The sequence below is a fragment of the Glossina fuscipes genome, unplaced genomic scaffold (genome assembly GCF_014805625.2).
Source record: "Glossina fuscipes isolate IAEA_lab_2018 unplaced genomic scaffold, Yale_Gfus_2 1, whole genome shotgun sequence".
In the NCBI taxonomy this organism is placed as follows: domain Eukaryota; kingdom Metazoa; phylum Arthropoda; class Insecta; order Diptera; family Glossinidae; genus Glossina; species Glossina fuscipes.
In genome coordinates, this window is record NW_023998415.1 from 39,369,810 (window position 1) to 39,383,449 (window position 13,640).

Genomic DNA, 13,640 nt, shown 5'->3' on the forward strand with positions numbered 1-13,640 from the left:
ATTGCAAAAATAGAAATTAAAATCAAAATTCGAAAATGGTCACAATAACAGCAAAATTACTTAAAATGTTCTCAGCAAGGAATTCCTATGTGTTTAGCAGAAATATTGTAAAACGGTTGCCAAGGTCAAATCAAGTTGTTTCGCTGGCAGACGCCATGGGGGTCATACGATGCAATCAAACGTCATCATCATCATCAACATCAACATCATCACCAACAACAACGCCGACCACCACCAGCACAACAACAACGAATTTAGAAGGTAATACGAAAGCGGAAACTAAACCGTGTGAAAAGTCTGACGATAAAGGCAGCGTGACCCCTCCAAGCGATAGCGCGGCAGTTCAAACAAAAGTTGCCGAAGATACTCAAAGCTCGAAAGCTCAAAGCCCTCCGAGCGAAGATTCCAAAGCTAAACAGATTAGTAAATGCACGAAAGGTGCAGACGGTGGTGAATCAAAAGAAAGTTCTGAAAGCACTGATATAATGGATAAATGCCAAAAATTCGGTTCCACACATAGTGATACTAGCTTTTGGAGGAAGCTTTCCTTGGCTGCAATCCCATTTGCTTTTGGTTTGTCCGCTTTCATATTTGCTACTAGCGGCGAATACGAGAAGGGCGATTTTATACCTTACGAGTTCATGTACCGCCATAACAAACGTTTTCCTTGGGGCGACGGTAAATATTCTTTATTGCATGGTAAAAACAATTATGATCCTGAAGAAGAAGAGGCGAAAATTGATGAAGAAGCAGAAGAGGACGGTCCGTCAACGCCCCGTTACAAAAAGACCAAAGATCCCTTAGAGGAAAAAAAGCAACTGCGAGAAAAGCACGCCGACGAAGAGCTGGAGCGGCGCAAAAAACGTCATCAATTGGAGAAGGAGAAAAGTGAAAAAGAAGCAAAGGAACAGGAACAAACACAAGAACAACAAGAATAAAAGTACAAATAATTTTTATGAGTCTGCGTCCTTAAGAGAGCCTCACACCTCACGATTCAAAAAAAAAATCTTTTTTGCAAAATTCTTGTTTGCAGTATTTTGACACTGCTCATTTATTTATTTTGCTTGCTGGAATGCTCCTTCTGTATGTACCATCTCGAGGGCTAAGGAACAAGCCCAAGAAGAACAAGAATAAAATTATCAATAAATTATATGAGGCTGCATCCTTAAGAAAGCTCCAAACCTCACAACTAAAAAAAAAATTTTTTTTGCAGTTTAATTGCTTACAGTATTTTCATTATTTATTTTGCCCGTTTATCTCTTACTGCAGTACTCTTTCTGTATGTGCCATCTCTGAACGGCGTTCCAATTCGCCAAATTTGGCCCGTACACTTCTCTTCCAAAAATTCTGTCCCATCTATGAAATAGCGCCCGATTTATTCGCACTGAGGGAACGGAAAAAAAAGGGTACATCCACTCACATCTCATTCTATGCAATCCCTGAGTTGCAATCTATGCGACAGAATTGCATAGAATATGCGACTGATGTTCATGGGGGTGCTATTGCGCAACACCTGTGAAGACAGCAGAACACGTTGAGCATTTTTGCGAGGAATTCCGACAAAAAATTATGGAATGTATTATTAAATTTCAAAAATAATGCTTTTTCTATTATATAAGCCTATTCGAATTTTGCTGAATCAGGCGTTATTTCATAAAATTCAAATATTTATTGATGAAAAATAAAAAGAAAAAACAGAAGACATACAAAATAAATTAACATTTCTTGACATCCGGTACAATGTTACAATTTTCGTTGGCCCCTTTTTTGGTGGTGGCAGTTATCGGCGGGCACTCAACGCAACAAATGTTATTCTTGGGTGTGCTAGCGACCAATCCTTCGATATTTTCCCCTTTACTAGTATTGCTGCGTGAAGATTTCACTTGAGGCTGAGATGGGGTTTCTGTTTTTGGTTTAGGTTTTTCTTCGACAATCGGCTCTTCAATTGGGGGAGGATTCTCTTGGCCCCAATATTTCTGTACGAGATTATATAAGAAATCATGATTTATATAAAATTTAAGTAACAACAAAATCGAAATAAAATTTGGCAAACTTCCACAAGGACTCTACCAAATTTTCTTACAGAACGCATATAAATCGGTTTTACACAACGACTATAACGAATCGGCTTTCATAACTAAATTGCAACGCAAAAAACCGTATTCAAATTGATCTGAATTGATTTGAATTGAGTAACTTTTATATAAAAAGTTTCAAGACGTAAATACTTGATTACCTCTGGAACGTCCCATATAATGATGGCGCCATCTGTACAACCCGTAACGAAGAATTTACGAGACGGACTATACGCTACACTTATTACAGCAGAGGCATGTTCATGGCCCTCAGCCACGACATTACCCCTATTGTAGTCCCAAAGCTGAAAAAGGAAGATTTTTATTTTTTAACGGCACAATACAAAATTTATATAACTTTGACAAGACATCTTTGCACCTTAACCATTTGATCGCTGCCCACTGATGCGAAGTAGTCACCTGTAGCATTAATGGCTATATGATTGACAGATGATTTCTTAGAGGCCTGTAATTCCCGTATCAAACTACCGTTGTAGACCATCCAATAGCTAATGCAACCGTCAGTGCCGCAAGTTAAAAATTGTACACCAGTTGGGAAGTATTTTGCAGTCATGAATTGTGTATTGGCGGCCACAACAGTTTTACGAGTTAAACGTCTAAATAGGTAATAAAGCGTTTAACAAGAAGAACCAAGGGCGGTAATTTATCAATAAAAAGCACTTATTCACTTCACTTACTTTATGTCCCAGATTACACAAGAACCATCACTACTGGCAGATATAACTTCGGTATCGAATTTATTAAAGTCTAATGTGGTTATAGGCGCCGAGTGATCCTTTAAAACGCCCAACAAACTTTGTCGAAACGGTTCAATCTTCCAAACTCGCACTTGGCCTTCTATACCCCCCGTAACTAATACCCGACCTGTTGAGGATATAGCTAAAGCGCTGCAACCTAAACAAACAAATATTTTAAATGTGTCGATTAAGAACAATAAGTCACCTTTATTATGAGCATTGGGTATAGCATAAATCAAACGGCCTGTGATGGGTGTAAAAGATCTAATAACGCCATCATTCCAAGCGGACACAATACTAGTGCCATCGAAACTGAAAGCTAATGCTGCGCAATTGAAATTATAAACCATGATGCGTAACAATTCCTGTAAACGTTTTGTCGACCAAACACGTATCGTTTCATAGCCCGCTGTAGCGAAAACATTAGACAGATTTCTGCAATTGGGATAAATAGAGAAAAAGCCATTTCAGAAGATTATTAAAAAAATGGAATTTTTATTACGCATCGCCTAAATAATCATACGCTTCCTCGTAGAAACGATGTACTAGTATGAGTATTGTTAGAAGGCAAGCGATCGCATGACATTATGCTTTAATTGACTTATCTAAGCGGGAGGAGCAAAGATTCATAATTTACCTGGGGAACACTATAGCATATACGGCCTTTTTATGGGAAGTTTTCAAAAGCTTCAAACTAAAAGTTTTGATATTCAACAAATATATCTCATTCAAGTCGGTAGCGATATAATATTCCAGGGGGTTAATTTCCACTAAAGAGCTTACCGCCCCATTTACTTTAGTTCGTTTTAGCTGAAATTTGAAATATTAACTTTAAAATACGAAAATCGTAAAAACAAAGCAGATGGATACGCTATAGAATATACGGAGAGTGGTATAGCTTTTAAGCGCCTTTGGATAAATTCTTACCATCTTTAGCATAGGACAAGTAGGATTCGGATAATTTTTAAAGGCGATTTCATTAATATCTTTACGCTCTTCTACCAACTCAACGACACCATCTCCTGCGCCTACTAATAATAGGCCATCGTCAACAATACGCAAGACGCGCACACCATGCACGTAGCGATTACAGTCCTTGCCGAACGGTTTACGGGGGTTGTGCACACCGTAGGCACCCACAAGTCCGGAAGTTTGACCCACATGAGTAACATTGACAGCATCACAACAATTCAGAGACACTTTCATCAAATCCCCACTGTACGTACCCATATAAGCGTACTCATCGCCGCGATATATACCCACACAACACATGCGCCTTTGTTGTTTACCCATGAATACATCCTGGACATTAACCTTTTTCATTTCACGTTGAATGCTCCATAATCGTAAATGACCTGAAATGCAAACATCGAACCGATAAGCATGTCAAGTACAAAAATTAATATCGAATCAAAAATTCGAATTTTTTTTTTTTTGCAGAAATTCTTTGAACCAAAGGCGTAAGGACAGCCTTATTGAAAACATGTTTTAAACAATGTTTATGGTTTTATTTACTGCAGATCGGAGATTAATGGTGCAACGGCGTTCAAATTTTCAAATTCAATTTATCCGGAATTTATGTTCTTTGTCAAAACGACACCCACTCTCAAGCTAAACGCTAGTACGGACGGAAAAGTATGTGCGTCAAAATAAACAAAAACCAATAAAATAACAGAAGCATAATAAACGAAAATCAAACTCAACATGAAGTTTTTTAAAAGAAATTCCTTAAAAAATCAACTGATTGTCTAAGGTTTTACATATTTTACATTTAATATACTTACGATCACCAGCTGTTACGAAAAATGAGGGATTATTGTTTAGTGCCTTTACCACCTCCGGATTACCATTAATACCCCGTGAGGCTACGGAGCGACATATCGGAGTCCTAAACAGGTACAAAAATATTAAGAACAAAAATATTAAGACGCTGAAGCATTACTGCTACGTCTTTCATATAAATAACGCGAAAAAGAAGAAGAGATTTAGTTTAAAGGCTTTTTTCACACACTTCTTACTACAGCGCAACACAGGAGAGCAGAATGACGAGAAAAGGAAACGGTGTTTACGCTTTCTTTTTAGCTTACCGTGTTTCAATATCAAAGACAATCACCGAACCATCATCACGGCCGCCAATCGAAATTATATATTTATCATGAGCGGTAAAGCAAACTGACTGAGCCCGAACCTTTGAAAGTAAAGCAATTGTAGAATTCATTTTATGCGGCGATTAAGTCAATCGAATAAACTTGACAATAAATATACCTTGTGCAAGTCATGTCTAGCTAATTCACGACGTTCAGCGAAATCCCAGAGTATAACGTAAGCTGGAAAGCCCATATGATTGATTTGCCCAGAAGCCATATATTTTCCACTAAATAAAAAGGAAATTGATATAAAAATTATTATTATTTTTTTTTTTTTGTATTTAAAAAATTCCTTTTTCATCCAAACATACATACCTGCGACTTAAATCCAAACAAGATAAATTATTGGTGTGTCCGGCTATAAATTCCTGTGTACTGGTCTTTGTATCATCAATACCAATTTTCATGCCCAATGGGAATATCATGTGACGGCCATCGGGATGTAAGTGCAAGCCAAAGTTCACTTTACCATTAATACCGAATATAGCGCGACAATTTAATTTTTCAACCTCAACGTCATTTTGAACAGTTTCGGTCATGTTCGCTTCCAGTTTTATATAAGATGATTTTCGATGCAAAATTTGTATATATATATATATATATATTTATATATATATATAATCTTTCCTCTTTTATTTGGATTAATAAAATAGGATTATTTGTAAAAAGATTTTTTATAAACCGATGAATATCAAATATAATGACTGAATTGACAATCATGTATGACGATTAAAATTATGAGAGAGTGATTTTGAAAAAAAAAAGTTTTTTTTGTTATTTTTATACAAAAAATATTCACAGGAGTGTTTATTTCATGAAACAGTAACTAACGACGCTAATGCTAGTGGAGTGCACGACCATGACAACAAACAAAAAAAATTTAAAAGAAGGTTAAAGGATCTTCGTATCCTTACAGCAACGACCACTTCTACATAGATATATGTACCGCTCAGACCTGCACATAAACACATAAACCAAGTAGGAACATTATAGTCGGGCGAGGCCGACTATTAAATATCCTGCATCCTTTCGCCTACTACAGTCATTCACTCATTTCGTTAAGAATACACCAAAAATGACATATTGTTTTCGTATGCGGAGGCATACTTTTCATGGAAGTTCGAATATTAGAGGAATCATCCAAGCTTGGTAAGGTTGATTTCCATGTGAACTTAGTATGATGAACTAATATTCATAATGCAGTATTAAAAATTACACCATTTTGCAATATAAAGATTCAGTTTTATGAGAGAGGGTTCAAAAACAATTCCCCCGCCCAACTAAATTTTTCATAGCAATTTAGAAAGTCCAAATACTATTGTCGAGCGAAGAGAAATTTTGAAAATTACAATTTTTTTCCCATATAACTTCTTTTTAATAAGCGGGTGTTACATGGGAACTCCGCGAAAAAGGGGCACAATCCGAACAATTTTCAATAGTGTTCGCCCTTGAATAAAAAAAACACATCATATTATTCAGATATTTCATCAGATCATCTCGAAAATTGCAACTTATGAACCCGAACAAAAAAATATATGGACGAATATGAAATGGACAGACGGACGCTGTTTAATATACCCTCTATAACAATTGATGTAGGGTAACAAGAACAATTTACTTTCCTTGGTGAATTTAAAATTTTAAAATGAAAAATAAAAAAAGAAGAAATAAACATAAGTTAAACTTTTTAACTTTTGCTAATCATGTCAAGTTGTTTGCTGTTAAATCTGCAAAGGTTGTTTTTTTTTTTTTTTTTTTATATGTCATTTTAGTCGAAATCTGTATCTGTATAGGAAATCAACAAAGGATTCTTCTCAGTCGAAATATGTGTAAACAGATAGAATCTAGGCAGCTGCACACATATCATAATTTAGGCTAAAAAGGCCATCGTTCGTTGATTTTCTATATAGATAAAAATATTTGTAGTCGTTTTTTCGTAAAGACACAGCGTTCAATGAATATCGACGCTTTTAGAGACTGGCCACAAATTTGGTGGAAAGCACTGTTTCTCAATGAATTAAGACGACGAAGCTTATTGGACCCAGTTATCAGCCACCGTATGTAAATAAGTTGATGAGGACGTTTGCTAACGATATTGATACCAATGAATCAGTCATTGTGTGGTAAGCCACGTAAGTCTTTGGTGACGATGTGTACGGATAGGTAAAATATAGAAAAATCAACTAAAATTCCATCATTGATTTGAAAGAGGAACTGACACAACCAAGCGTCAGACTTAGTAATTACAACTTGGGATGGTGTTCGCAATTCTGTGCTTAAGAACTGACGTTTCCTTAAAATATAAACTTCTCCACATGCACATATGCTCAATAAACCATCTTTATGGATTTATGATATAATACTAAGTATGGCATAAGGCATCTAACTCAAAAGTTGAAGATGAGGTAAAATCGCGGCCAAAAGAGAAGCTTTAGCTTTCCGGTAAAACGATATCCGTATACTTTTAAATTCTCCAAGTCTTCGATCTTAGGCGTCTAACCCAAGATCTTTAAAGCCAAGTTGACATCAAAACATACCTTATATGCCAGTCTCGCAACTGCACTGCAAAGTTACGCTATAAGACCTTTCAAATTTGGAAACATTTTACACGCATTACCTGATAACATAAAAAGCAAATTTTCAATTACATACTCTTGGCAGGATATATAATAACTGATGATGTATAAAGCGTGAAAACCAGATTTGAACATTTCAACACACAATTGTTGGTATGCCTACCAACCGGGTAAGTTAGTTATTATTATCTAAAGATAAAAATGCGTCATGAAGGGGCAAAGTTTAAGGGGAAAGTTTGCTTCCTTGGTATCGAGGGAGTATTAAATAAAAATCACTCGTAATTTTCAATACAATTTCTTTGCTGTGTTCAGTTGATATATAAAATAAAAGTTTTTTTTTTTTTTTTTTTTTTTTTTAAGACATTTTTTATTAGGTTTTATAATTTTTTTTGTTGTGTTTATAATTGTGTTTTATTTTGTTTGTTTTACTTTGTATTCTATGGGTTTTGTAATGATTTCTCTTTTGTTTGTTTGTTTGTTTTTTTTTTTTTTTCACAGTTCACAACCTTACAAATTGAAAAAATTGATATTAAAACCAATACATATATATATGACTGACTGTAATTGATGATAACTTCGACCGTTAGAGTGAATCTGTAAAATCGACTGAGACAGTCCTGTACCTGTAACGCATGACTGAACGTGTACGTGTGTGCGCGTGATTATAAATGTGCGTTTATGTGTATGTGTGCTTTTTTTTTTTTATAATGTGGGCATGTGTTTCTAAATTGTTTATTTTTTTTATTGTTGTTCTTGTTGTTGTTGTTATTGTTGTTGTTATATGAAAACATCAATCAGTATATGCTAAATACTTATTAAAAGTTAATTTATTTCATTTAAATTAAAAGAAAATGAAAAGAAATTCGTGTATATGTAAAGAAAATTGAGTAAATGTATAAAAATTCTCTGTTTTAAATTTTATAATGATACATAAACATATCTATGTAAATATGGGCTGTGATTGCTCTCTTGTATTGTGTCTTTTCTTTGTTTTTGTTTTGTTTTGTTTGGTTTTGTTTTGTTTTCTTGATTATTTTTGCTTCGTTTGTTTTACTTTCATTAATTTTTCAACTAAATATATGTATATATGCATACACATATAAACTGAGACTTTAGTTTTACTTAAACAATACAATATTTCTTTTTTATCGTTCTTGCCATTTTATTTATGTTATATTGTTGTTGTTGTTCTTGTTTTTATATTGTTTGTTACTTTGTAAGGAAGAGAAAAATAGAATTTTTGCTTAATTTTTTTCTATTTTTTGTTTTTGTTCTTCTTTCTTTTTTAATTTACATTCTACGTTTAATGCGGTTTTAAAATACTTTGTGAAATAATTATTTTTCTTATGTTATTCTTTTGTTTATTTATTATTTGTTTGTTTTTTTTTTTTCACTTTACAAGCTATTTAATATTTAATAGTAGTTTATTAAACAAAAAAATCAATTGTGTCTTAGAGTTGAGTTCAATTGAAAGAAATTACATACAATTTGGCACAATTTAGTTTGTTTTTGTTTTCTTGTTTTTTTTTTTTTTTTCTATTTATATATATATTTGTATTATCTAAAAACTACAATGATACGTATGTACTGTCTAGTTGTTGTTGTTGTTGTTGTTGCTTTCATTATCTATAGTCGTCAATAAATGAAAAATTTACATAAGAATTGTTATTCCGATATCCAAATTCATGCTTCACGCTTCGAAGATATGTATTCTTGATCGGCATAGGATTCCATATTATATCAGCGATGTCCCTGCATCCGTCCGTCTGTTCATTGTTCATGGGACTCTCAAAATCAAATAAAACAAAACAAAAAACGAAAAACGAAAAAACTTCTTTTGAACACACTACAGCTTGACAAAAAAATAAACAAAAACAAAAATAACGAAATTGTCCATTAATGTGTATAAACTAAGTCTACAAAGGGGCATTAGCTTGGAGAATTTCGTTATGAGTCACTTCAAAATATCGCCGAAAGCATTATCGTACGCATATAATGCAGGAAATGTCGATTGAAATCTAGTGCAATTATCAAGAGAAATGTTTTGCATCCGCAAATTGACCGACTCTTTGGCCCATTTATGCTCAGGATTTAATGAGGTAAATACTACTATGTCCGAAAGTCCCCCGCCTTCGATGAAGTAATCCACCAACTCAAATCATATCGCTTGTAGATTGTTTGAACCGGCGAAAGAAATTCATGGTATACAACACCAGGATAATCCAAGAAAACCGTTGACATCGCCTTGATCTTTGAGTGAGTTGGGCACAGTTTGTTCGGTTTCGGCTCATCCTATGCACGATATTCGCTCGGCTGATCGACTGTTCTCGTGGCGTATGCGTGGATCCAAGTCATCGGTAGTCGGAAATCATCTCCTTACATCCGTTATAAAAATCGAAAAAAAAACTTTTTGTACCGTACAAAATTAAGCACATCTGAAACGCTAATGACGTTTATTATGTGAAATTTGACGCAGATGTCTGTCACAGCGCTACCAATTTAGAAAGAGAATATTTTCGATATTCGCGCAATTTAATTTGAGTATTGGTCTTATTTTTTGGTCGTAGTATTATATTCGATTTGATTCGTTTCAGATCGAATATATTGATATTCATGCTTACTTACGTACTATTCGATCGCATCATATATCGCTTCAAATCGATTCTTTTAGCATTTAACTTAAGTTAATTTTGTCGCTTTACTACATATATGGTTTTACAATAATTGTAATCAAGACCCCGTCCTGGCTAAACAAGTAATTTTTAAAACTGAAAGGCAACAAATTAATAATAATTGTTTTATTAATTAATTGCGAATGGACGCAAAAGAGTTCAGTTGACCAACGATAATCAACGAAATAATTATTATTAGAAAGCAATCCATTGTTAATTATGATTTAAACGCACGGACACAAGGACACGCCTAACCAAATCAATTACGCTGTTCATACGAATTGAGCATATGGTAAATACCGGGAGCCTCCTTCTTGTCTGCGACTGCCATAAACATGACAGCTAGTAAGCTTAAAGTTGACAAACAGTTTTTTATTATTTTTAAAGCTTGGCAACGACTCATTTTTAATCTTTTTCTTTAATTTGAGCGGATATAGTTAAATTGACTTTCAATCGCTTCCGTTTCGAGAATTTATAAATTGCAGTAAATAGTCTCTCTCTTCGGTTATTAAGCGGAGAAAGATTAACCTAATCTAACTCCAATTTACGATGATGGACATAAAAAAATGCATTTCTTGTTTCACTAATGGCAAATAGAAACAACTTCACGACATAATTAAGTATTAATAAAGAAATTTTATTAAAAACAAGAAAAATATATATTTATTAATTCTCGTTGCATATATATATTTATTTATTTTCATAATGTTTTCTTTAAAAATTATTATGACTATTAAGAATAATTTCAAGTAGAAAGAATGTCTAGAAGACGCGAAATTTCCGCCGCTTTTTACGAAACATGAATTAGGAATAAAATGAAGTGGAAAAGAACGCGCTACGCAAGTATTAGTCACAATGTTTCCCTAATCATGTGTTTGGTAATTAATCATCTTAAGGATTTAAAATCTTTTTTCCCCCAGTTATTTTCAATTATTTATTCTTGTTTTAGACATAAGCAGGACCAATAATCGCTTATTCTATTGCATAGATACTGTAAACCATAACGAATATTTCACTTACTTTCAATATCATCTTTAGTTACTTGAAAGATGTGATAAAGTCGTAGAAGTGGTTACAAAAAAAAAAAAAAAAATTAATAAAAAAAAATGATGGAACTAAACAAAACAATAATAACCTTAAAATCCTTCAAGAGAGAGATTCACAAATTCCCAGTAACAGGCAAACGGCCGGATAGATTGACAAGGCAAAACTTTGTACAAAAACCTCGATCTGATCAAGAATATACTAACTTTACGAGGTTAGCCGATAAGTGTTCTCGAATTTATTAGAAACACAATAGGCATTTAGCTGAGAACAATGAGGAATAGATGCCGTCTTTTAATTAATTTTACCTTTAATTTACTCTTTTAATGGACTTTGCGACGCTTCTCGAATGAAAAGTTGAAAAAAACATTTGCTTCAACTCAGCGTTTTTTCTTTTTTTTTTTTTTTTTTTTTTAATTTTTCCACTATCATTAAAAGTAATTTTTCTATGGAGATTCATTAAATGTTCCTTTAAAAGTCCTACTAGTAAGAGAAAGTGAAAGTCTTTTTTTCTTTTATTGATTCATTAGCATCATCATGAATCGCGAGTACGAAGTCAATGCGCGAAGGTTCATATCCCAGTGCGGTAGAGTTTCCTTTCCTCGTAGATAGCTATAATGAGTGCTAAGTCGGCAAAAGCGTAACATTTATCGATCAAACTTTCTCAACAGCATATTACAAAATTTTTCTATTTCGGAACCTGCAGCATTTTAAAAATTCAAACTCCTGTACTATTGAAAGCGACGCCAGTAGATTTGTTTGCTGCTTTATTCTCTCTACATATCATTCACATATGTGCAGTGGAGCACTAATTATAAAATATCAAAACTAGTCTTTGTTTAAAACAAGACACGTATCTTGCTTCAATCATGTCCGACTGTCAATGTAAGAAACGTCAGTTGTTGAACTGGTTAGAGTGGCAAATATTGAGAAAGAAAGCTAACAACGGATGTTGTATATACAATTTAGTTGCTCGAAAGATAGAAAAAGACAAATATGACTTACAGGTGGTCATCGCAGATATTAATCGAAGATCTTGAGCGATAATTAACTTTCTTTCGTACTTCCTATATTTTATAGATTTAGATGATCAAGAGGTATCATAATTTTCCTTAAGACCTTTAAAACATTTACTTGTTAAGAGATTAAGAGATTAAAATCATTGAGAGAGATGAAGAAGACAGCGCTGACCGTCTCAAAGCATACATAACTGTCTCGTTGTTGCCCACAATATTATTGATTAAAAATGAAAAATGTTTATAATTTAAAATGTCGTATATCTCCACGAACAATATCCTCGTAAAGCAAATGTAAAAACTTCTGCTAATTTGTATTTTTCCGCTTTCCTTGATTATGTGAATTCCGGATTACAATTTGCGCGACAATCCTATACACAGCTCCTCCTCATTAAAGATATCAATTGCCATTTTTAAGATTCAAATAGAAAAATACTAATAATTATAGTGATAATAATAATAATAATAATAATAATAATAATAATAATAATGAATCTTTGTATTTATTAATAATGCACAAAAAAAAGAGAAGAAAAAAAAAATAAACAAACGTATAAGCAAAGAAAAAAAAAAGGAAATAATAATAATAGTATTTATAAGAGAAATTGAATGAAATTCGTATGAAAATACAACAACATTTAAAATATATCGTTCTACAAGACTACATACATTCATGTATATGTGTATGTAATATGTATATATTTAGAGAGAAAGAGAGTAATAATAATAATAATAATAATAAGAATAATAATATTTAAAAAGTTTCACGTTATTTATTTTTTTTTTTTAATGTTTTTATAAACTTTTTCTTTAAATTTCTTTTTATTGATTTTTTTTTCTGTGGTTTTCTTATTTAAGATAAAAGCTACAATTAATTTGGCAATTGATGGGTTTGATTTGATTTTACGAGTTTATTTTTAATTAGCTTTTTTTTTTTATCATATCTCTTTATTTTTATTAACATATATTTTAATAAAAATGTTTTTTTACAAACTAAAAATAAAAATAATAAGCATGATAATCATATCGTAAAATATTAAAAATAAACAAATCGAAGAAAATTATTAAAATTAAACTTTGGCTTTTGTTGTATGTGACAAATATTTGTTTTTCGTTCTTCCTTTCGTTTGCATGTAAAAAAAAAAAAGAAAAGAAAAATATACATAAGAAGACATCCTAATTAAATTTCTTTTTTTTTATTTTTTATTGAATGATTATGAATATTGCAAATAATTATGTATATATTCACGGTTCAATATATATATATATGTATATATATGTATATATATATATATATGCTGTTTTTTTTTACTATTTAGTTTTTAAATTATTTTACTTGGATATATATATAT

The 13,640-nt window shown here is 32.6% G+C and overlaps 2 protein-coding genes across 2 annotated transcripts; one reads left to right on the forward strand and one right to left on the reverse strand.

The window, feature by feature from the left end:
• The first annotated feature begins 155 nt into the window (after positions 1–155).
• LOC119644944 (uncharacterized protein DDB_G0271670-like) lies at positions 156–938 on the forward strand. The gene has a single exon (XM_038044688.1). It carries the CDS (start codon positions 156–158, stop codon positions 936–938), a length of 783 nt encoding a protein of 260 aa, XP_037900616.1.
• Positions 939–1,715: 777 nt separating this feature from the next.
• Positions 1,716–5,519, reverse strand: LOC119631857 (cilia- and flagella-associated protein 52). Its single transcript, XM_038024388.1, has 11 exons — positions 5,296–5,519; positions 5,099–5,207; positions 4,921–5,021; positions 4,618–4,721; positions 3,761–4,188; positions 3,471–3,643; positions 3,039–3,268; positions 2,774–2,990; positions 2,455–2,692; positions 2,237–2,380; positions 1,716–1,976 (listed from the first exon to the last, which is right to left on the reverse strand). Exons 1-11 carry the CDS (start codon positions 5,517–5,519, stop codon positions 1,716–1,718), a joined length of 2,229 nt encoding a protein of 742 aa, XP_037880316.1.
• Between the last annotated feature and the right edge of the window lie 8,121 nt (positions 5,520–13,640).

Coding starts and splice junctions, on each gene's coding strand:
- LOC119631857 (XM_038024388.1), bottom strand. CDS start 5,519: ATGACCGAAACTGTTCAAAATGACGTTGAGGTTGAAAAATTAAATTGT. Junction 5,022..5,098: donor CTAGACATGACTTGCACAAG/GTATATTTATTG, acceptor TTACTTTCAAAG/GTTCGGGCTCAGTCAGTTTG. Junction 2,381..2,454: donor GCAGCGATCAAATGGTTAAG/GTGCAAAGATGT, acceptor TTCCTTTTTCAG/CTTTGGGACTACAATAGGGG.
- LOC119644944 (XM_038044688.1), top strand. CDS start 156: ATGGGGGTCATACGATGCAATCAAACGTCATCATCATCATCAACATCA.